At 44.5% G+C, this 25,588-nt stretch overlaps 1 protein-coding gene across 2 annotated transcripts in view; it reads right to left on the reverse strand.

Moving 5' to 3' along the window:
* Positions 1-25,588, reverse strand: part of FSTL4 (follistatin like 4) — a 661,388-nt gene that overhangs the window by 631,893 nt on the left and 3,907 nt on the right. For both annotated transcript variants that reach the window (XM_029050943.1, XM_029050942.1), the window contains exon 2: positions 17,247-17,382. In XM_029050943.1, the coding sequence (XP_028906776.1) occupies positions 17,247-17,372 (126 nt within the window). In that variant the 5' untranslated portion in view covers positions 17,373-17,382. The remainder of the gene's footprint in view (positions 1-17,246; positions 17,383-25,588) is intronic.

The raw sequence follows: 25,588 nt of genomic DNA on the forward strand, positions 1-25,588 counted from the left end.
CCGGACATTATTAGCCATCTGGGGCTGAGAGACATCAGTAGTTTCCTTTTCCTCTCCACATCAAGCAGAAAGTCTTGACCATCCTATTTAAAGCACTCCATCAGCTCTCTCCCACGACACCCCAGCTCACACCCTTCATTCCTCTCCAAGTAACCCACTCACTTTAGTGGGGCCTAGTGGAAACAGCACAGGCCTTGGAGTGTGAACACCTGGGTTATAATCCTGCCTTTTAAAATGTAGGCTATTAATTTATGAATAGTTGAAAGATTTAAGAAGGTGCTATTCAATGATCATCTTTGAGAATTATGATTTTGTGTTGGCAAAACTGTGTGTGAGAGCACACACACACTCAGATGTATTCCTACACCCCTGACCACCTCACAGCTAGAAATAGTGAGGGGGTCCCTCTATGCCATTAGTGGTGAAGGTTTCTGAACCACCTGGGGTGTCTCAAGTAGCCAATGGATTGAGCAGGAAATCTAGCAATATCTGGATGATTGGGTGGTGAAAGCAGCTACACAGGCTGCTACCCCGAAATCTTTGCTGGTCAACAATGGGCCAAGCACTGGGCTAAGATAACCCAGCCCGGACCCACTCCCTGCCCCACGCAGGGAAGAACAGGGATTTTATCTCCATTTTACAGGAGAAGCAACCGAGCCTTAGGTCTCACAGCAAGAGAGTGGTAGGTCTGGGATAGTGGTAGGACTTCTGACTCCCACCCCATGCTCTTTCCACCTGGACTGTGTCCAACCTGATCATCTTGTATCTACTCCACATAGTAGGAATTAAAGACCTTTATTAATATTAGAATATGTTGGCAATACAAGAGACCAAAATGCCTCATGAAATTCTCCTCCTCTGTAATCTCACATTTTCTCCTGCCTTCAGGACATTTCTTCCTGGATATCCTCCCCAAACCTCACACTCAACATGTCCAAGACTGAACTCCTCATCTTCTTAGCCAAAACCTACCCTCCCCCTGGCTTTTCTATCACTGTAGACAATACCACTATCCTCCCTATTCACAAGCCCATATCCTCGGTGGTGTTCTCGACCCATCTCTCATTCCACCCACCCATTTAATCTGTCATCAAGTCCCATTGGTTCTACCTTCACAGAATTGATAAAATCTGCCCTTTCCTCTCCATCCAAATTGCTACCACACTGATCCAACCATTTATCCTATCCCACCTTGACTATGCCATCTGCCTCCTCCCTGACATCCTGTCTCTTCCCCCTCCACGCCATACTTTACATTGCTGCACAGATCAGTTTTCAACGAAAATGTTCAGGCCATGACTCCCCACTCCTCAAGACCCGCCAGTGGTTGGCCATCCACCTCCACAAACTCCTTATCATTGGCATTAAAGCAGTCAGGTCACTCCATCCTACCTCACTTCACTCATCTATTTACTACAGCCCAGTTCACACATTCTGCTCCTCTAGTGTCAGCTTACTGTGCCCTGATCTCATCTATCTCATAGCCAACCCCCTCCCACATCCTCCCCCTACCCCCCAAATACACCAGACCCCAATTCTCCCCACCTTCAATACATTAAGGTCACCTTGCCTCCAAGAGGCCCTCCCTGATGAAGCCCTCTTTTCCCCAGCTCACTCTCTCTTCTGCATGGCCTCTACATGGTCTTTTCTGTGACCTTTGGGCATTTGATATTTGCCCCAACCCCACAGCACTTATGCTCCAGTGGATAGAGCATGGGCCTGGGAGTCACAAGGATCTGGGTTCCAATTCAGGCTCCACTACTTGCTGACTGTATAACTACCTGATCTTTAAAATAGGGATTAAGACTGTGAGCCCCACGTGGGACATGAACTGTGTTCAATCTGATTATCTTGTATCTACCTCAATGCGTAATACAGTGCCTGGAAAGAAAGTGCACAATACCATGAAAAAAAATACACTGTGTCAAGCACGTTCCTAAGAACTCAGAGTAGACTCAGATAATTAAATTGGACACAGTCCCTGACCCACATCGGGATCACATTCTAAGAGATGGCGAGCAGGTATTTAATAGTTGACGAAACTGAGGCACAGGGAGGGTAAATGACTTGCCCAAGGTCATAGAGCAGTCGATAAGCCAGGATAAGAACTCTGCTCTCCTGACTCCTAGTTCCATGGTCTGCTCATTAGGCCAGACTGCCTCAAGATGCTTTACTGTAGCATACAGAAGGCTCTGATGAAGTTCAGGTCTCACAAAGAGAAAGTTCAATGCTCCAATTTCTCCTTCACCTAGGACCCATGACACTGGCAGTGTCAGTTTCCAAAAGGACATCCCAAAGGCTTCAAAAAAACCTAATCCCTAATAACTGGCAGGCTGTGCCCCCGTTTAAAGAAAAGCACATTCACTGCCCGGGGGAGGGAAAAAAATGGCCAAACAAAACGACAAACAAAGCATCTCGTACAGTCAAAAAAAAAAAAAAAACCCTCAAAGATGGCTGAACTTTGAGACTTAAAAACCTGGCCTGTAATGAGTTCTTAATGAGATGTGCTTTGCCAAGTCTGGAAACAAATCGTTTGGAATTGAAGTTATTAACATTTTAAAGAGTCATGCTGAGTCCTCCTAGGGAATGGATATAAATGCTACTTAAAAGGACCTCCATCGCTACTGAAAGTTCTTAACACTTGAGTGCAAAGGGTACACATTCACGTGCTTGCATTTACACACATCCTTTAAAGCAACAAGCACTATTGCAACATTTGCATTATTTCCTTGTTAAAAATTCCACAGGATCATATGATGGTCTTTATTGAGCACTTACTGTGTCCAGAGCACTGTACTGAGCCTTTGGGAGAGCACAATACAGACTTGGTAAAAATGTTCCATTCCCACAAGGAGCTTTGACACTAGAAGGGGAGACACTAAAATAATTTAGGGATACGGATATAAGTGCTGCGGGGCTGAGGTGAATATCAAGTGCTTAAAGGATACAGATCCAAATGCTTAGGTGACAGCGAAATGTTGATGATGGGTGAGCAGTGACTTGCTGGATGTGAAAAGAGGGAATTCCCAGCAGAAGGGAGGGAAGGAGCAAGAGGTCTGACGCAAGAGCTATGAGAATGAGGACTATTCATTGGTCCCATGTCAAACTATTCATTGGAGCAGTGAAGTGTACAAGCTGGGGTGTAGTGGAAGAAGAGAGAACTGATTGAAATGTCATAAAATCAATTTGCTTCTATGTTTCAGGTGCTTTCCTCCATTAGAATAGAGTTTGCTATGCCATCTGACGGTGTATGTCAGCAATATCGCTGGACCACAGTGGTTAAAGTATCCGTGAACCCGTGGCATAAAGGACAGAGCATGGGCCCCTAAATCAAAAGGACCTGGGGTCTAATCCCCACTTGTCTGCTGTGTGACCTTGGGTAAGTCACATAACTTCTCTGTGCCACAGTTGCCTCATCAGTAAAATGTGAGCCTCATGTGGGGCATGGACTGCGTCCAACATGATTAGCTTGGCTCTACCCCAGTACTTAGTACAGAGCCTGACACATAGTAAGCACTTAAATACCATAAAGAACCAATGGATTCAGGATTGATGAGGAACACCCCTCGCCACCCCTCAACCGGCAATTTCAAAAGCTGAATTTTAGTTCTGCAAAAGGAACTGCACGAATTATACATTTTATGTTCTGTCTTCCATAGAAAAAGAGGCACATATCAAACCTACAGTCTTAAAGATTCATTTACTCCTACCCCACATTTCCAAGAGACGCTAAGATAATGGTGCATTTCCTGTCACTCTTGGCAGAAGTGAGGGAGACTCACGGATCAGCACATAGATCACTAGCACGATAATCGATTCCTTTGCCCCGGCAGATCCTCGGTCCTTCAGTATCAGGTCGGGGACCTGACCATCATTAGCCACACTGGGTTCCACCATCACTCTGGCACTCCTTGGTGCGATGATCCCCACCCTCCCACACTGCTTACCTAGCAGAATCTCAACCGACTTTCTTTGCTCTCCCAGAGCACCATCACTTACTCAGCACAAAACCCATCCACGGAAGCAGAAGGTGCTTAAGGAGATAGACCGTGTGTGTTTTATTTCTGTTTTTAAGACCAACTTATCGTGTAGATTCAGGCACCTCAATTAACCCCCTCCCTTCCCCCCCCCGTGGTTCAGTTTATTCATCTTTGTAATGGAATGGGAATGCGAGGTCCCAGAGAGTGGGTTTCAAGAGGCAGTGTTGGTGTGTTTAGAGAGCACGTTGTAATCTGAGTATTAAAGAGGCTATTAGAGGCAAAATAATACTCAGCCTTTCATTTGTCGGGGAAGATGACTAGCCTAGCCAGCAGGGGCAAGGGCAATCTACATGACCACAGCAGGGTCTGCCCTGGCGGGAGATCAATCAGAGGAAGAACACATTTCCAGGGTTCCCTAAAAACCCCTTCAGCTGGAAGGCTCCCCTTGGTTTCATTCCCCTGGAAGATGATGGGAAGGAGGAATTTCTCTCAGCCTTGTCCAACGGGACAGTCCAATTGCTTAGCCCCCCTTTCATGCAGATCAGACTATGGCCAAACCCCTAAAGTCAGTGACCTAGCCTAGCAGTGGCCAGTCCCTACCTGCGTTCAATGCCCCTAGGACGAACCTATCTGTGGGTCTGTCTGTCTTCCTCCCACGCACAGAGGCCACCGCTACAATCTCGGCAAGCAGCAGGAATTGCCAGCTGTCTCAGAGGACACCTTATTGGTGGAGAGCTTCCCAGGCCACGAGATATCTAATGGGTACCGTGGGAGACAGCCTAGCCAGAAAAAGCATCTAGGAGCCTTACTAACCCACACTGGCAAGGACACCCCAAAGAGAGCTAAGGATTCAGTCTTTAGCAACCAGGGTTAAGGGAAGCAGAATCCCAGGAGTATACATGGAGGTGGCCACTCACTGATAATGATATTAATGATATTTTGTGCCAAGCACGGTACAAATCTCAGGGGTGGATGCCCCATCATGGGCCGTTTTGATTCTTATTATAGTTTGCCCATTAGTTGATTCTTATTTCTTCTTTGTCCCTAGGGGAGACCCTCTGTAGAGGGAAGCACATGGGCTCTGCTGCCCCTGCTGCTCATGGGGAGGTATCCTGTTTGGCCTTGAGAATTCTTCCACCTGACCATCATTTATGCCATATTAGGTGGTAGTGCTTCTGGCTTATGCTAATTAAGGTTGGCTGTGTGTGCAGTAAATGGCTTCCTCAGAATCTGCTGACTTGTAAGTCACTTCACTTCTCTGTGCCTGAGTTACCTCATCTGTAAAATGGGGATTAACTGTGAGCCTCACGTGGGACAACCAGATTACCCTGTATCTACCCCAGGGGTTAGAACAGTGCTCTGCATATAGTAAGCACTTAACAAATACCAACACTTATTATTATCTCTTACATCTTTCCATTACAACCTAGTCCACAGTATAACCTATTGGAAGGGCCATGATGCTGAAAGTCACTAGATTCAGGTTCCAGTCAGCTCTCCACTTGCTTGCTGTGCCTGAGGGCAAATTGGACCTGCCCTGCACCTATAAAATGGGGATAATAATAGTAATAATAATAATGGTAATTGTTAAGCTCTTACTATGCGCCTATCACTGTTCTAAGCACTGGGGGAGATACAAGGTAATCATGTTGTCCCCCGTGGGGCTCAGTCTTCATTCCCCATTTTACAGATGAGGTAACTGAGGCACAGAGAAGTGAAGTAACTTGCCCAAAGTCATACAGATGACAAGTGGCAGAGCCGGGATTAGAACCCACGACCGCTGACTCCGAAACCCGTGCTCTTTCCACTGAGCCAAGGAGAACACCAGCTCTCAGAGTGTGAGCCCTGTAGGGGCCTGGAACTACAATCTAACCCTCAACGTCTCTTTCTTTCAGTCTGCATATTCAGGTCTGTCATCAAATCCTGCCCATTCACATCTCTGAAAAATCCACCTTTGCTGATCCAAGCACTTATATCCCACCTTGACTAGCTTTCTTGCTGGACCTCCCTGCCTCTCCCCTCTCCAGTCTATACTTCACTCTGCCACCTGGATCATTAAAAGAAAAAGAAAAGAAAGTTGAGTCTATCTCCCCTCTCCTCAAAACCACCAATAATTGTCCATCCACTTTCACAACAAACAGAAACCCCTTACCACCAACTTTAAAGTACTCAGTCAGCTCTCTCCCTTCTTCCTTACCTCACTCATTTCCTGCAACAACCCAACTTACACACTTCATTTCTCTAGCCAACAGCCTACTTGCTGTTCCTTGGTCTTACCTCTCTCATTGCAGATTCTTTGCTCACATCCTCCCTCTGGCCTAGAACCTTCTCCCCATTCATAACCAACAGACCACTCTTTCCCCATCTTCAAAGCCCTAGTCACATCACACCTACACCAAGAAGGCTTCCTTGACAAACCTCACCCTATCGCCTCTCTCTTCTGGGATAGCTATGCACTTTCATTCATTCAATAGTATTTATTGAGCGCTTACTATGTGCAGAGCACTGTACTAAGTGCTTGGGATGAACAAGTCGGCAACAGATAGAGACAGTCCCTGCCGTTTGACGGGCTTACAGTCTAATCGGGGGAGACGGACAGACAAGAACAATGGCACTAAACAGCGTCAAGGGGAAGAACATCTCGTAAAAACAATGGCAACTAAATAGAATCGAGGCGATGTACAATTCATTAACAAAATAAATAGGGTAACGAAAATATATACAGTTGAGCGGACGGGTACAGTGCTGTGGGGATGGGAAGGGAGAGGTGGAGGAGCAGAGGGAAAAGGGGAAAATGAGGCTTTAGCTGCGGAGAGGTAAAGGGGGGATGGCAGAGGGAGTAGAGGGGGAAGAGGAGCTCAGTCTGGGAAGGCCTCTTGGAGGAGGTGATTTTTAAGTAAGGTTTTGAAGAGGGAAAGAGAATCAGTTTGGCGGAAGTGAGGAGGGAGGGCGTTCCAGGACCGCGGGAGGACGTGACCCAGGGGTCGACGGCGGGATAGGCGAGACCGAGGGACGGCGAGGAGGTGGGCGGCAGAGGAGCGGAGCGTGCGGGGTGGGCGGTAGAAAGAGAGAAGGGAGGAGAGGTAGGAAGGGGCAAGGTGATGGAGAGCCTTGAAGCCTAGAGTGAGGAGTTTTTGTTTGGAGCGGAGGTCGATAGGCAACCACTGGAGTTGTTTAAGAAGGGGAGTGACATGCCCAGATCGTTTCTGCAGGAAGATGAGCCGGGCAGCAGAGTGAAGAATAGACCGGAGCGGGGCGAGAGAGGAGGAAGGGAGGTCAGAGAGAAGGCTGACACAGTAGTCTAGCCGGGATATAACGAGAGCCTGTAATAGTAAGGTAGCCGTATGGGTGGAGAGGAAAGGGCGGATCTTGGCGATATTGTAGAGGTGAAACCGGCAGGTCTTGGTAACGGATAGGATGTGTGGGGTGAACGAGAGGGACGAGTCAAGGATGACACCGAGATTGCGGGCCTGCGGGACGGGAAGGATGGTCGTGCCATCCACGGTGATGGAGAAGTCTGGGAGCGGACCGGGCTTGGGAGGGAAGATGAGGAGCTCAGTCTTGCTCATGTTGAGTTTTAGGTGGCGGGCCGACATCCAGGTGGAGACGTCCCGGAGGCAGGAGGAGATGCGAGCCTGAAGGGAGGGGGAGAGGACAGGGGCGGAGATGTAGATATGCACTTTGTTACCCCCATAGTATTTAACTATATATCCTTACACTAATATTAAAGTAAATTACACTTAGGGCAAGCAGCAGTCTTCCCCACTAGACTAATCTCCTCAAGGGCAGGGGTCATGTCTACGAACTCTTGTACTGTACAATCACAGGTGCTCAGTATAGTGTCCTGCAGTCAGCGCTCAATGAATGCCATAGGTTGATTTATATCTAGCCTAGAGCCTAAGTACATAGTAAATGCTTAATATATTTATTTATAGCAGAGACCATGACAGCAGGGTGATTCGTAAGTAAACTCACTCTCCCACTGGAAAGGTGAAAGATTTGGAAAGGATAAAAATACCATAGAAATTGAAGGTTGCATAATTATTCTCACTTGACCTGAAAATGGGCTCTGAGAACTGCAGAGAGACCCAGCAGAGACTGTGCCCTGATGTGCTAGAATACAAAAGGTTTTGCTGTTTAGCTATACTTAACATGTATCTTTATGGAGATGAGGCATTTTCACATGTAACTTCATTGCATTTGCTTTCATAAACTGATGCATTTGTGATCATCCATTGTTCTCCATCTCTCACTACACCGTCTTTGCAAGAGGTCACCCCTTTCCAGAGTGATACCATTAGATACTGGTTTTATAGACAGTTTCTGGCTCCTCAGAGCTTTCTAGAGGCCCACAGGTAGCTTCTAGATAAAACATTTAGGTTTCCGTGGGAGGTTTGATCTACCATCAAGGGACTGAGGGGAAATAGGAAGTCTCCGGAAACTACATTTCCTAGAATCATCTGGGAGTTAGGCAAGTCAGGCAGAGCTTCTTAAATTCAGGATAGGAGACACACTGAGTTTGAAGTGCCATCCACTGGGAGATATCCTGAAGACCAAAGCAGATGTAAGCTGTAGGTTGTATGAGAGCCTGGAGCTGGAGAGGGAGACTCCTCACATACCCATTTTACAGATGAAGAAAGTAAAGCACAGGGCTGAAACTGACTTGCTCAAGATCACACAATAGGCAGGAGGAAGCAGGGATTAGCACCCACGTATCGGCTCACAGGGCTGCGCTCTTTCCAGTAGGCCACTCTGCCCCTTCAGTCCTTCTCTTGCCCGCATTTACAATATCAATTTGTGACCGTTCTCAGGTTTCCCAGTTATCAGCCACCCGGGGCTCTCCTCTGTGCATTCAAGCTGCTGGGAAGATGTTGCATTTAACAGAAATAATGCACATACGCATCTCTAGAAGGAAGTGGGGAGCAGAATCTATCATTAGTTTAAACTTCACTAACCCTAAAAAGAAGGTACTAGAGCTTCTTCGGTGAAAGCATCCAGCTCTGCATAGAAGCGAGCAGAATCGCAGGGCCAAAAATTCTCCGGAAGTAGACAAATGGGCATAACAAAGATCCACCGTAAAGTAGACTGTAATGTCTTAACACCCCGTAGTGTCATCTTCAAAGCCCACAGGGTACCCACATTGTCAGAAACTATTTCTTTATGTCTAACTTAATTTTTTTCCACTTTCAGTTTTAGTCTGTTTCCTCATTTCATGTTCCTTATGCTCTACAGTTTCCAAATAGCTATCATTCCTTATAATCAGTCCTCAACTGGAATTTGTTAGCTGGTGGTGAGAGGCAGCCATCCCAATAACTGCAAGTTACAGACATAATGAAGGTTGCAGGTGGACAATTTACCCCCCTTGATTGTGTTGGTGCAGTGTTTATGCATACCCACAGAGCAGTTTATTGTTCTGTGGCAAACTATGCTGACATTTATTACTCTCCAGAGTTGGAGGTAACTATTATCTGCTGGTTCCATGGCATCTGAACAAGGCAAATGGTTGGCAGGAAGGCAATCTGATCCTTGCCAGCTTCCAACAAAGAAAGAGTCATGGTACCACAGACCCCAGTTAAAATGCAGGCCCGGTTGTTGCAATAAAACAGATGACCGTAGTTCTTTAAGAGCACAGTCGAAAGCAATGCATAAAGACTATTGAAATGACAATAAATGCTAAGTTCTAAGAAATAATGGTTGGGGAAGAAAACAGTAAGGAGTAAATTCTAGTATCACTAAATGACTTTCAGCATGAATTAAGGTTCTCCATTGAACCAGGAACCTCATGGTTAATCCAGAGAGAAACATTTTTAAGAGATAGGGAAAAAAAATCCCTATCTACCTATCCTAGCCTGTTCACCATCCCAATTCAATTTGCTTTCTTGAGTGTCCTCTCTTCTACATTTCTTTCTCCCACCTCTGTTTGCCTAAGCTAGCCCTCCCGAAAGGGGTTAGATGGTTATTCCTATCATAATCACCTTCTTCCCCTCTTTAAAAACTGCAAATCAAAGCCCAGCCCTTCCAAGAAGCTGTCTTTGATAGGAACTGTGTCTGTTCATGTTGTACTTTGCTAACACTGCACACTAGAATACAGTCTTCGTATATGTATTTCTATTATGCTCTTCCAGCTGGCCTCACTGAGACCCTTTCAAAGAAAGCACAGTGTCTATTCTTTCAAGTAGAGAAGCAGCATAATCTAGTGGAAAGAACTTGGGCCTGGGCATCAGAAAGACCTGGGTTCTAATCCCGGTTCCATAATTCGTCTGCTGTGACCTTTGGCAAGCCACAATTTCTCTGTGACTCATTTACCTCATCTGTAAAATGGGGATTAACACTGAGACATGGATTGCGCCCGCCCAAACTGATTAGCTTCTGTCTACCCCAGTATTTAGTTCAGTGCCTGGAACACTGTAAGCACTTAACCTCCCAGCCCCCATCCCCCCCCCCCAAAAAAAAAGAGGTATAATCCTACCTTCAAATGCGGATGTCCATGTTCTCTAATATTTGCTGGTAATAAATCAACTTTTTTGGTTTCTTTTTTAAAAAATCTCATCTCAACCACTGAACTCAAAGATATTTAGATGAAAAGCTGGGAAGGATAGAGTAACTGCTTAAAAGATATAGACTTAAAATTACGTTTCATTTATTGTAGCTGGAATAATTTTTCCCCCAACACCTTTGCAAAACATTAGTGTATTAGCTCTAAGGCAAGCCACTTTCTATCAGAAAAACTGCTAAGATGGGAAACCAAATGTTTAACTTCCCACCATGGGTACCCACCCAAGACATGCTTCCAGTCCCTCAGTTCTGATTATGACTATCTTTCCTTACAAGTAGTCACATGAGATATCAAAGCCCCAGCAAAATGATCTCCATGGACCAGGGACCCCTATCCAAAGCCTAGTCTAAATTCCATTTATGGCAGCAATGTATAGTCACAGCAGAAAAGTCAAGTTGAACATCAGTAGTCAGCTGGAGGGTAAGAATACCCTCTGTAGTTTCTGCTGCTGCAGACAGCTCCATTGGCTACTGCATGAATTACCCAGAAAAGTACTGCACACCACTGATTTAGCAGTGTCCTCACTGCTCACCCTCGCCTCAGGAGTTTTAAACGTCAGAATCTTATTTAACCTTTATAGTCCTTTCTCCCCACATACTCAAGGCTGTGAGCCACCCCCACAAGAGTCAGGCACCATGTCTAACTACCACCTGTGCACTCTTTTTCCAGGACTTAATACAGTGCTCTGCTCCGAGTAAGCATTTATATTCATTTTGTACATATAAGAGGGAAAAAAAAAATCTAGTCACCCACACTGGAATACAGTAGCTCAACCTTTTTCTTTGGTTAAAAATTCTGATCAAGTCACTCCCTTCTGGCTCAATACCACCCAGGACTACTAAAAAGTTAAGCTATACTCCTGATGCTAGAGAAGGGAAAGTGACCCATAACATTTTGAAAATCCCTGCAAACACATGCTATCTCTTGTTCATTTACAGAGGGAAGAGACACAAACATTCTCCACTCCATTTTGGAGCCAAGCAGTGATTAGATTAGATGTAATTTCTTCAAAACAAACAGGAACAAATGCAATCTCAAAGTCATCTTCTCTTCCAAGCAGCATTCAGACAGCTAAAGATCGATTCAATTTCATGTTTGCAAAGATGCTCAAGGGCCACTGTGAGGGCAGTTGCTGTTGAATATGGTTACAGCCCAACCCCTATGCTCTGGCAAACACTCAAAATAAGACCCTAAAATACTAACTCCTTAATGGGGGTGGGGCAGACAGAGGGATGGAGGATGCACATTTAGATCAATTCTACTTTCAGTCCCCTTAAATAATACTTGTTTAAGTGAGGTGAATGACCATCGACAACTACCCTGATTTAAACACGAATGATTTTTGTCCCTACATTTTACACTTCAGTGCAAGCAAACCTTGTCTCATGCAGACAGCTGCCATTTTTCAGTTGATACGAATCACATTTTGGAAACCTTACTTTGGGGGGAGTGGGGAAGGTGGGGTTCATTGTTGAATAATGAGATATTAGGGCAGCAACCACCCTTGGGAAATGCAACACACCATATGGACTTTGTGAGTGACAGAGAATCAGAATGCAGCAGCCCTGAAATTCATGGTAGATCTGGATTCAGAAGGGGATTGAGAAGGCATTTCTACTTCTGAGTGAAAGTGACTTAATGACCACTTCATACAAGTCCACTGCAATTTAGGGGTGAGAGGTGAAGAAAGGAAAGTTGTGGCTCATCTTTCAAAAGGTGGAGTGCAGTGAGACCTTTTAAGGACCTCCCTCCTCTCTGGTTACAGAATCTCATTAAGCAGGGCCTTGACATTTTTATCTGATAGTGTTATCCCTTGGAGATGCACTCAATTCTGTCAAAACACGTGTTCACTCTGTCATGTTTCAGTTAGGATGGGGTTAGGGAATTAGACAACGCTAACATGAGAGGGAGAACCTGTCTGGATGGAGTGTCACGATGATGGAAGAAATGGCTGGGTGCATGCAGAGAGCAGTGGACTCAGAGAAGATTATAACGGGAGAGAAGCATGACCCCGCCATATAGACAAAGGACTGCAACTGGTAAAAAGGGATACTAGTATACACGGATGGGAAATAGAGAGTTTTTATAGAATGGACACCAGTTCAACACACAAGGCTAACTAAACCTGACTTGAGTCCAGAGAATTTCAATAAGGAGCCTTTTCCTGGATGCGTGGGAAGCACCGTGGCCTAGTGGAAAGAGCACGGGTCTGGGCATCAGAGAACATGAGGCCTAATCTCGGGTCCCCCATTTGCCTGCTGGGGATCTTGGACAAGATAGTTAACATCTCTGGGCTTCAGTTACCGCCTCTGTGAAAGGGGAATTAAGACGGTGAGCCCCATGTGGGACATGGACTGTGTCCAATCTATCTGGGATCTACTCTAGCACTTAGTACAGTGCCTGATGCAAAGTGCTTAACAAATACTGTGAAAGTTGTAATAAACGATCCATTTCTTAAATAGGGCTAGCTGCCTGAGCCAGTGAGGCTTTCTGGATAGTAGCTCCCAGGCCTGTTGGGCTAATTTAAGTAAGCAGGCTCACAGATCCACCTAGGGCTCTTGAGAAATTTCACTAAGTACGATTCCACACAGACCCCTAAAGGGCAGGCCAGACTTTTGGATACCCAACTGTTTTGACTACCCAACACCTCCCGTTACCTAAGCAGATCAGATAGCAAAAAACTGTACTGTGCTTCAAGAAAAATAAATTGGTTCATTTTGACAGGGGAGAAAAAATGCCCCCTAACTATCCAAGGTAAGTAAACTAATGGAAAGAGCAGGAGCAGAAAGTGTTAGGGGACCTTGGCTCTAATCCCTGTTCTGCCATTTGCCTGTTGTGTGACCTTGGGAAAGGGAAGCAGCGTGGCTCAGCGGAAAGAGCACGGGCTTTGGAGTCAGAGGTCATGGGTTCGAATCCCGGCTCGGCTACTTGTCAGCTGTGTGACTTTGGGCAAGTCACTTAACTTCTCGGTGCCTCAGTTACCTCATCTGTAAAATGGGGATTAAGACTGTGAGCCCCACGTGGGACAATCTGATTCCCCTGTGTCTACCCCAGCGCTTAGAACAGTGCTCGGCACCTAGTAAGCGCTTAACAAATACCAACATTATTATTATTATTAACTTCTGTACCTCGGTTTCCTCATCCCTAAAGTGGGGGATTCAGCATCTCTTCTCCCTGCTATTTACACCGAGTCCCATGTGGGGCAGAGACTGCACCTAACATCTTGCATCAAGCCCAGCACTTACTGCAGTGCTTGGCACATAGTAAGTGCTAAACAGATGCCACTATTATTATTAAATTACACTCACAGTACTCTGTGTCACTGTGGGAGCCGCACCAATCTTTAGGCACTAAGACACCATATATAATCACAATAAGAAGCATTTCATTCATCCATTCAATCGTATTTATTGAGCACTTACTGTGTGCAGAGTACTGTACTAAGCACTTGAAAAGCACAATTCGGCAACAGAGAGACAATCCCTACCCAACAACCGGCTCACAGTCTAGAAGAGGGAGACAGACCACAAAAAAGGTAGACAGGCATCAATAGCATCAAAATAGATAAATAGAATCATAGATATATATACATCATTGATAAAATAAATTGAATAATATGTACAAATATACACAAGTGCTATGGGGTGGGGGAGGGAGTAGGGGAGCAGAATTACTACATGCCAAGGGTAGTACTAAGCACTAGGGCAGATAGGAGATAATCAGATCAGACACAGGCCCTGTCCCACCCGGAGCTTAGAGTCTAAGAGGGAGAAAGAAGATGAGCTTTTTTTTTAAAAGCAAAAAAACCCAAAAAAATTCTACAGCTGAGGAACCTGGGTCCCAGCAACGATAAGTGACTTGCCCAAGGTCACACAAGAGGCAAGTGGCAGAGTAGGGTTAGGACCCAGGTCTCCTGACTCTCAGGCCCTTGCTCTTTCGACTAAGATCCCGGAGCTCCTCATATGCGGTAGAATCCTAGAACGGTACAGTCATTTATTGTTCTGATGGGGACGTTTCCCCAGTGGTTATTAATCATCTTAGATGCAGGCGCCGTTCTAGGTGCTGGAGAGAGTCACGGACTAAGGCAAAGTCACGACTCCGGTTTACCACTACCACTCTCAGGAAGGTTGCAATCTAGAAGGGACGGGGGAGGCGATCCGATCCACCAAATTAATCTGACACACTTCCTTCAAAGGCAGGAGGCCTCTGATATGTATTTGCTATTCAATGACTAAATCCAATTCTTTACCAAGACCATTAGAGAAAAACATAAGTTGAGATAAAGAGCAATAGGCATTAGAAACAAAGTGAGCTTTCCTGAGAGGCACAGATCCATTTATTAAGGAAAGTTAATGTTGCATGAGGCTCATTCCGCATTCAGAATATTAGTTGTCACATAAGAATACTTCGTAACAGAAGACCCAAAGGGAAAACAATGATTATTCTGACTTCTCATCCGTCTGCCTTATCTATAAATGTGCAAAGATTCTTTTTATGAATGCTATTCTGCACACTGTGCTATTTTTCAAGCTCTAGTATGTATATGTATAGAATCTTTATTGTTCACTGCAGAGAAATGTTTCCAAAATAAATGCCTACCGAACTGATGACAATTCTACAAATGTGGAATGTGAAAGTAGTTACCGTATTGATTTAATTATTTTAAGAGCATGAATCTCATTGAGGGGTACCCAGTTCTTCCTAATAATACTACTAATATATTCTGTGAATAAGCTTGATATTCCCATTTAATAAATCCCACTCAATTTTTTATTGTACTGTATATTAAAAGTTCTGATTTTTGAGCATCTGAAAAGAATTAGACCACAGGAGTGAACTGGTAGAAATGTAACTTGAAAATTATTCTGAGATGTTGAAAAAAATAAAAAAAAACCCAACCAACATGAAATGTAGTAAATTGATTGGACTTTAAAAGCCAAGTTATTCCAATTACTTGAGCTTCCCTGTGATAAAGGGGACTTAAGTGACTAATGTATTTGTTACAGTTACATTAGGTAATTAATCATTAGAATTATAATGTATATACAATGGTCATGGCAGATATTGCTTTAAGAAGTCTCAGTATAAATACACATAATGGGTGGAATTCTTCTTTAATAGGAAATGGTGTTTTGAGATGCTCTATCATTGTGTAACGAAACTGAAGAGGAAATAAAACAATCTGTGATGAAAGACGCAGCTTCCATTTTTATTTTCCTTAAATTGACCTCGGGCTAGTCAAAGCTGGGTTCTTCTTGGGGATTTCAAGTGAAAACAATGTTGACATGTAATATACTTAAAGGACTCTTGGCAGTTAAATGTTCTTATTGTTTGGCATTCATTTTCTCTGAAACCTTCGATCATCGAGTTACATTTGAGCAATTTTTAACAGCCTTGCACTCGCTAAGGGGAATTTTAAAAACACACACTGCTTGGCTAAGAGCACGGGGATAGAGGTCCAGATTAAAGAACACAAGTTAAGACCCAATCCCGATTTAAATGGAAGGGGAGAATGTGTGTGTTCAGTCAGAGCAGTTCTTCTTAGAAAGCCCCCATTAAATTCAGCAGTGAAAGCATATGTTACATTAGATTGTAGTTCCCTGAAGATTAAGGCTTGTAGGTTTAGGATTAGATTACATGATGAATGAGAAAACATTTGTTTTGATCAAATAATGAGCTGATTCTACCATGCCTTGTGTTTAGTTCTGGTTCATTACTCACTCTCGCTAGGACTGTTTACTTTTAAGAACTAATTTTTGTTTCTATTTCCACTTGATAGGAGATGAGAGCTCGGAATAGGGTGGATCAACTCTCTCCCTACTACATAACCTTGCTGATCTACTACAACCCAACCCATACACTCCATTTCCCTAGGCCCAACCTACCCTCTGGACCGCGATCGAGTCTGTACTGCCACTAACCTCTAGCCCTCGGACTTGGAACTCCCTCCCCCTTCGAATCCGACAGCCCGGCAATCTACCCACCTACAGTCACATAGCCAAAAAGCCTTTGCCGACTAGGCCCTGGATTCCCCTGCCTTCCCTCTCCTCTGCATTTACTATGCACTTGGCTGTGTAGTCCAAAAGCATTTTGATGCTCCAGCTCCACAGAGGAGAATAAGAAAATTTTCATAAGTACTATTTCCCCTATCTCTAAGCTATTTTAATGTCTGGCTCCATCTGGAAATTGTGCGCTCCCTGTGGGCAGGGATCACATCTATCAACTCTCTTATAATGTACTTTCCCAAGCACTTAAATCAGTGCTCTACACACAGTAAGCATTCCATCAACACCATTAACTCCTGGCTACCAACGATGAGCACCTCATCTGAGTTTGGAAAGGTCACAAAGTAACAACCATTCATATATAAATATCTACAAATAAAGAATAAAAATAAAACTCCTGGCTCCACTGGAGTCTGTTTGAGATGTAGATTTTAGGAGACTGAAGTCTGATTTGATCACTAGCTACATCTGCTCTTGCCTTCCAGGATTTGGATTGAAAGCTGCAAAATATCCATCCATAAATACAATTCCCTGGAAAGTGAGAGGCAGGGGGTCATGGTGCATGGACATGCCCGGGGCAACTGCCTGTATCTCCCCAACATGGCTAGGTTTCATACCTCACAGATGTCAGGCAACGATTGAATAAGTTAGAGAGAAGCAGCAATAGAAAGGAGATACGAAGCAGACATGGTACGGCTACGATACCTCTTGTTGCCGCCTTCTTGCTTCTAAAAGAGGGCGTCTGCTCCTGTCTGAATCCATCTGCCCCAGGGTGGGCCACAGAAAGACCCCACACAGCACAGGAAAGAACCAAAAGCTTCTCGATTTCATTATCACAAACCTGTTGAGATCAAGAGGACAGCGGTCAAAGCCAACTATTATTATGATATTTGTAAAGTGTTTACGATGTGTCAAGCACTGTTCTAAGGATCTGGGATGAGAAACAAATTAATCAGGATGGATACAGTCCCTCTCCCACTTTGGGCTCACAGTCTAAGAGGGAGAAGAATTTAATCCCCATTTTCAGTTGAGGAAACGGGCCCAGAGAAGTGGCTTGACCAAGGTCCCACAGCAGGCAACTGGCAAAGCAGGAATTAGAACCCAGGTCCTCTTACTCCCAGGCTCATGCTGCTTCCACTAGGCCATATGAAGCAAGAGTATTCGAATTGTACATTCCAAGTACTTAGTACATTGTTCTGCACATAGTAAGCATTCAGTAAATACGACTGAATGAATTAAAGAGTATGACCAGAAGGAGTCAGAGAGCTATGATGTATAGTAAGTAAAAAGCAAGATTTATTAGTCATTAAGTAACATTTACTGAGCCCCGACTGGGGGGGTTTCCATGATCTTTGCCCTGCGAAAAAAGAGTTGAGAGCATCCATTTGCAGGGAAAAAAGAGGACACCAATTTCAATCAATGGGAATTCACGTTGCCTAGTGGATAAAGCACAGGCCTAGGAGCCAGAGGACCTGGGTTCTAATCCCAGCTTCACCACTTACCTGCTAGGTGACCTCAGGAAAGTCATTTAACCTCTCTGTGCCTCAATTCCCTCAACTGCCAAATGGGGATCTCAATGCCTGCTCTCCCTCCTACTTTGACTGTGATCCCCATGTGGGACAAGGACTGTGTCTAACCTGATGAACTTGTATCTACGCCAGCATTTAGAGCGGTGCTTAAGTACCATCAAAATAATTTCAAAACAATCTTTAGATGGGGCAACTGCCCCAGAATCCCAAATTCAACCAATGAGTGGCATTTATGGAGCCCCTATTAAGTGTTAACGGTACTGTTTAATTGCTCAGAAGGCTTCAACAGTAGTACATGTTCCCAGTTTTCAAGAACTTTACACTCTAATGAAAACAGACAAAACTAATGTACAGATGGCGAAAGCTGGAGGAAGAACAAGTATAAAGTTTGAGGCAGTACAGACATCTGTTCAGCTGTTTTATCCTGATAGTGGCGTGTACAGAAATATGCAAAACATAAATTAAACACACACATGTAACCATCACTGCATTTTTACAATTGCCTGGGGTGTGAGGAGACATCTGAAAAGTTCCATCGGCTGAAATGGGAAGTCTGGATGCTTCCTCTTACGCTTACCTACTAGAATGACTAATTGTCATTTAACCTCACCCGACCCCACCTATGGACAAAAGTAGCGAGAAATTAAGCGACCTCACAAGAAACTGGACCAATGCCACAACCCAGCAAAAGATCAATTAGATTGCAAGCTTGAGGGAAGGTACTGTGGCCATTATTGCTACTGTGCTATCCCAGGAACTCAGTCTGGTGGTCTGCACACACTAGGCCCTCAGTATGCTTGCAGCAATCACCATTTAAACATGCCAATTTAGGAGACACATGGTCATACAATTGCCTGCTTCAGATCTGCAAACCATTCAACTCATTTCTCCCCAAACCCGTCTTTTCACTACACATCTTGGTTAGAATGCCTTTTGGGAACCGGGGAAAGTTTTCTTACATTAAGGGCCTTTGGGGGCTCAGAGAGCTGTGACAGATGAGCATTACAGTGCAGGTTTTCCTTTACATGAGGATTCGCAAGAGCACGTAACACATTTTATAAGCAACGGGATGCATGCATCTTGGACGGGAAGGGGAATAAAGTGAGGGAGGAGAGAGAGGACGCATATATACCGAAGAAAACATTTTAAAGTTCAAGAGAAGTTATCTGATACACAACTGACACTGCACAAGTGGTCTGCTGCACATCAGAAGTCTTCACAGAGGAGAGACCAAGCCGGGACAGACATTTTTGGACTCAGAAGCTTTAGGGATGGCTGAAGCAGAAACTCACCTGGGGCTACCCATCAGACTATAAGCTCTTTGGGGGAAGGTCACATATCTTTATTTTGTACTTCACCAACACCAGCAGAGAGTAGTCCACCCAATGGGCTCTCAAATGCTGGGATTACTGTCACCCCTAAAGCTAGCACTGAATGTCTGGTGTTAGCAGACTTAATTATGGTATTTGTTAAGTGCTTACTATGTGCCAAGCACTGTTCTAAGCACAGGGGTAGATGCAAGGTATTCAGGTTGTCCCACCTGGGGCTCACCTTCTTAATCCCCATTTTACAGATGAGGTAACTGAGGCACTTAAGTGGCTTGCCCAAGGTCACACAGCACATGAGTGACTGAGTGGGATTAGAACCCATGACCTCTGACTCCCAAGCCCATGCTACTTTCACTAAGACATGATGTTTCCGACTTGTCATTTGGCCCCCTCAACTAATCTCAATCCATCAGTCATATGATTTTGGAAGTGGGGAGAGTAAATGTCTGTCAGTATGAAGAAGGAGGGCATTCCAGGCCAGAGGCAGGATGTGGGCAAAAGGTCAGCAGCAAAATAGAGGGAATTGAGGTACCAGTGTTAGGCTGGTATTAGAGGAACAAAGTGTGCGGGCTGGACTGTAGTAGGAAAGCAGCAAGGTTAGGTAGGAGAGAGAAAGTGGAATTTTGCAGTCTACGTGCCTCCAATCTGTCGTCGTACCAAGAGAAGAATTTCTTGTTTCTCCAGTAGTTCTGATTCCTAGAATTCCCCATCCCGCAGAATGAGCCCATCGGGTGATGCTGGACCCCCAAACCAGCAACTCCAGGTCTATATGTGGGCAAGCGGTGAGGAAAAATCAGTCCTAGCCCTTTACGGGTGTCTGGTCACTCTGAATGGCAAATAGCTTTTCAGGTCTTCCTGAAGAGTCCCTTTGGTGGGTGCCCCTCAGTACCGAGGCTGAGCTTCCCCAGAACAATTCCACTTCCTGTCACGCTAGACCTTTTGGGCACAAGTCTGGTGGCCCAGAGTAATCTCCTACTCTCAGAACCCAGTTATGCTCCCACACACCAGAAGAATTTGGAAAGAATTTCCAGATGGTCGAGCCTAACCAGGCTCACTCGGTCAGCGTGTGGTAGATGTCAGATTTCTACCTGGTTATAGTTTGAGAGAGGCAGCGATTAGATCTACCCTACCTCCATGAAGGAAATCTCTTATTAGTATCTCTACTGTTTTCTTGACTAGTCATTAACTTCATTTTACAGTTCTGCTGGAAAAACCTGACGTGTGGAAATTGCATATTTTTCTCTGCACCTCTGTAAAACATGGTCTTCTACGTGTCTTGGATATAGGCGCAAAACAGCCAAAGTGTAGAAATGGTTGATTTGTCAGAAGTCCCCGAGAGGGCAGAACCAGGTAGAGCACTAACTTTCAGAATTCCAATGCTCCACAGAAGGGTTTGGAGGGCACACTGTTTAGGATACTTCAGGCTTTATTTTTAACTAGGCATTATTTCAAAACACTGAAAAATTTGCTCCCATCTCCCTACCCTCCAACAAAATGTAATCAGAGATGTTTTCCATATTTCAAACCAGAAACCTTCAAGTCCGCTGCTCAGTTGGGTTACATTTTACATCAAGAGCTTAGATCACAAATGCAAATGGAATAGGACGAATTCTTTTAGATCTATGTGCAGACCCAAGCTTTGTAGAGGGAAAGACATTAAGACCGATGATCACTTTTTTATCCCTTTATAGTCTAATTAGGATATTTATTAAACACTCAATGTGCTGGGGCAGACCGTCCCCAACCCACACGGGACTCACAGTCTTATTTCCCTCTTATAGATGAGGAAAATGAGGCCCAGAGAAGTTAAAACGACTTGTCCAGTCACACGGTAGGTCAGTGCCAGTGGTGGGACAGACTCAGGCCTCCTGGATCCCAGACTCTTGCTCTACCCACTAAGCCACAATACCTTCTAAACTCATATCTAAAGTTGGATATTTTACACTGGTCGAAGCGGTTCCAACTCCACCATGGAAGCACAAATAGATCTTTAATAAATCATCCCATCAGTAAGATTTAAGCTCATTATAAACCAGGTTTGTGGCAGAGGACAGCTATTTATATTTTATTACTTTTAAGGGGTTATTTACCCGTACTTGTTGATACTAAAGTACTTAGACATTTAATTCTCGAGAACTGACTTCTCATTGGAAGTTATGAGTCCATATAGCCAGTGCTAATAGGTCAAGGGCCCTGTGCTATGCAGGGGGTCCAGTACACCTTATCTGTACTGGATGAAGAAGAAAAAAGAATGTAAGAACAATGTAGCCTTCAAAGAGTCTACAAAGTTGGAAGGCTTTTGCTGTCATGCCTAGTGGTTTCTGCCTGAACGGTAATAGCCTGAAAATGTGTCCTTCGACTACAATATTCTGACGTGCCTATTGTATTTATCATGGTCCTTATGTTATGTTTTGTCTGTGTTTCTGATCTTTCTCCATGTGGCCCACTGACAATGTTTCAGCCAGCACCTATTAGACTGTGAGCTCTCTGAGGGTCAGGAACCAAGTCTTATTTATCATTTACTGTATTCTTCCTCGCAATTTGGTACAATGTTTTGTACTCAAAATACCACCACACTGAACAAATGACTAATCTGAGGCTAAAATTAAACTCTCAGAATTTGAACATGAGTCAATTGCAAACAGCCTTCCCCACAGCTTGAGAAACAGAGTGGTCTAATGACTAGAGCACAGGCCTGGGAGTCAGAAGGACCTGGGTTCTAATCCCTGCTCCAGCACTTGTCTGCTATCTGACCTTGGGCAAGCCACTTAACTTCTCTGTGCCTCAGTTTCCTCATCTGTAAAATGGGGACTAAGACCATGAGCTCCACGTGGGACAGGGACAGGGAATCCAACCTCTTTCTCTTGAATCTATCCTAACACTTAGCACAGTGCCCGGCAAATGTTAAGTGCTTAAATACCATGTGAAAAAAACCAAACTCTTGCCAGACTTCTTGAAGCCAGCCCTCTATCTCCCTTTTCAGAGTGGATGCCCTGTGGGGGCAGGGACAATAAATCTCCGTTTCAAATGCCCCTTAGTGGTTAAGACCAAAGCAGCCATCCCAGTGTCAGCTTTTTTTTTTTTTGTAATGGTATTTGTTAAATGCTTACTAGGTCTAGGCACTACGTTAAGTATTGGATAGATATAAGCTGATCAGGTTGAACACTCCCTGCCTCACAGAGGAGCCACAGACTCAATCCCCATTTTACAGATGAGGGAACTGGGGCACAGAGAAGCAAAGTGACTTACCCAAGGTCACACAGGCAACAAACGGCCATGCTGGGATTAGAACCCAGGTCCTTCTGACTGTGCTCTATCCCCATGTTGCTTCTCAGCTCCGATCAAACTTACAAAACCATACCTTTTTGCTAAAGCAACCAAGGGGACCGCTGGGATCACCTAACCATTAGGTGACTGATAGAGTTTTACTATCTTGATGGGATAGTACCATAGTACTCTATCAACCACTGATAGTTTTACTTTCTTGACGGGAAAGCGGTATAGTTTGCACAGCTGTGCAACCAAACTCATTCCAGGCTGAGATTCATGAAGAAAACTTGCCAGTCCCTGGAAGGGTCAAGTCCTCCCCTCCCTGTAAAGTCCGATGACCTTAAGTAGCTTCTACTCAGCTTGTCCAGACGGGAGGACAGACCAAAAGCACCTTCTCTTCAGACCTCATCTCTGTTCTGCCTATACAGTTCCTCACTGAGGGGAAGGCTGCCTGGCCCCCATCTCTAACACTTGTTTCTTTCTCTCACTCTCACCCACTTTACTGCCCCAAGCCAAACCCACCAGAAGACCTTTAGCTATATCTTTTTTGTGATTAGACCTGCACATTTCAGTGATCTGTTTTCATGATTTTGAAGACACCTTGAGCAGAGGAATCCTGCCCGACTAAACAGGTGCCGAACTATACTAAGGGGAACTGAGGCTACAATATATGGATTTCTAAGCTATAAATGCAAACTGATTTAAGTAGCTTGTCATCTCTGCATCTATCTTCCGGTAGACCGTGAGCTTCTTGAAGGCAGGAATGATGTCTACCAACTCTACTGTATGGTACTTTCCCAAGCACTTAATACAGTGCTCTGCAAACTAACCATTCAATACTCTTAAATGACCGATTGGAGAAAACCCATACAATAAACTAAAGACCCAATTACCTACTCTAAGTGGCTAATGTCCTTGATGAAATTAATTCAATTTCTTAGAATAGGTTCAAGCTGCCTTTTAGCCTAAATTTGCTCTATGAAGTCTTTAGAGAGCTAGGTTTAAACTTAAACATCTCCCTGCCTTGCAAAGAAACATTTTTTCATTGACAGAGGGCTAATGCAAGGTCCCTCTGCATGTTATTTTCACATCAGACATGGAAGGTTTTGTTTCAGATGGAGGAAGAGAGGTCCTTGGAGGCAAAGACAGGTATTCACCCAAACCAAAGCAGGCCCACTGATTGAACTCAAGACTCCTTTTCTTAATTATACAGTCTGGGAAAATGGTTAATTGTAGCTGTTGCAAAACTCTGGTTTTAAAGAGAGGAACTCTTAACATTTCACTTCCAGCCAGCTGAACAGAGCAAATCGTCCAAGTGTGATTTTGAAGCTCCAAGTCAACATCACCGGTGTTTGAAGTTATGACTATCACAGGTCTATTAAGTTTGAATGCTTACATATTCTGGCATATAAAGTAAACACTCGGGTTCTGAAGCGCACACCGAGCCCAAGGAAATTGAGCATGAAAACAATTTCAGGCTAACCTTGCAGCTAGCCATAAAGTTAAATTACATTTCCGATTAATTATCTACTCTATCTTTGATTAATACTTTCGACACGTGATAAATGAGGTGCCTAAATGAGTCTATGTGCAATATGTAAATTTATGACATTCCAATTAGTGAGGTTGTTTTTCCCTCCTTCCTATCTTCAGAATGGTTTTATCTCACTTTCTCAGCTTACAAAGATTGTCCCTTTAAGTCTTGGACAATTTTAAATTTAAAACCATGTCCCAATTGGTTCAAATTGTCATCTCATCCCAAGTCCTCACTTGGAATTAAGGTATATTTTAAAACAAGGAGAATAAATCATATTCTCATAACAGTTCCATCCTGGCACTACAAGATTGACTAGACGTAAATACGGCAGTACTAGACGACCGTGTCCGACTAAGGACGGACGGAAGCCAGTGATTTTATGAAATCATACCAGTTGCCAAAATAGTAGACTTGGGAAAATTTAGAGCCCGTAAGGAAGGTCATCCCAAAGGGAAATGGAGCAGTGCTCTATTTGCCTCAGTAGGAGCCCAGGAAGGGAATGAAAAGTGGATAAGGGAAACGAAACAATCACCAAAGGGGAGAGAAAGTGTTTTGTTTTTTAAGCTAAAGGCTGCCAGAAGTAACTCCTGCATTAAGCCTCAGGATTCCTCTAAAGAGATCTAATTAACTCCCGATACTGATACAATTGATCTGTCTCTGGCTAAAAAGAGACATTAAGGAAAACGCAAAGGAAACACTCCAAGACCAGCCCTGCCGATCGAGCGGAAGTCCAAAACGATCGAAGTTGACAGCATTCGCTTGCAATTTGGTTTTGGAAAGTAAGGGATGTCAAAGGATGACTTTCTGGAAGGGGAACCATCAAGGGCGCTCTAGCTCCCTCACTCTCAAGTTCTTCTACTCCCTCATGGAAGGAGATACAGAGTTAGGGTTCAGCTCTGCAAGACCCCGATAAAGGAGCCCCAAACCTGAGTTTAAGCGACAGGAAAACCCGGCAGGGTTTCCGAGAGACTGCAGCCAGACCCGCGGGTGTCCCTTTCTGGACATTAAGTTCGTTGTAAGCAGGGGAATGTATCTTTCAACTATGTTATAGCGTACTCTCCCAAGCGCTCAGTACAGTGTTCTGCTCACAGTAAGGGCTCAATAAATAAGACTGATTGGGAATCACAGCCTAATCAATGGGTGAGCTCTACGGGCATCTTCCCAGCCAGCTCATACCTGCCTACTAAACGTATAGGAGCTCTCCAGCAGAGTGCCGTTTTAGGGCTCACTACAGCTGGCTAAAAACGACACGATCCTGGCCCATCAGTACAGCTCCAGGGAGCAGAGGATTCGTATTGGGGGGAGCTGCCTTGAAGATCCCGGGACAAGGTCTGAAGTTTCCCCGGGGCAACTTTAAGGGCGCTTTGGCTAGCCAGAATCACA

This window comes from Ornithorhynchus anatinus, chromosome X1, assembly GCF_004115215.2.
Source record: "Ornithorhynchus anatinus isolate Pmale09 chromosome X1, mOrnAna1.pri.v4, whole genome shotgun sequence".
NCBI lineage: Eukaryota > Metazoa > Chordata > Mammalia > Monotremata > Ornithorhynchidae > Ornithorhynchus > Ornithorhynchus anatinus.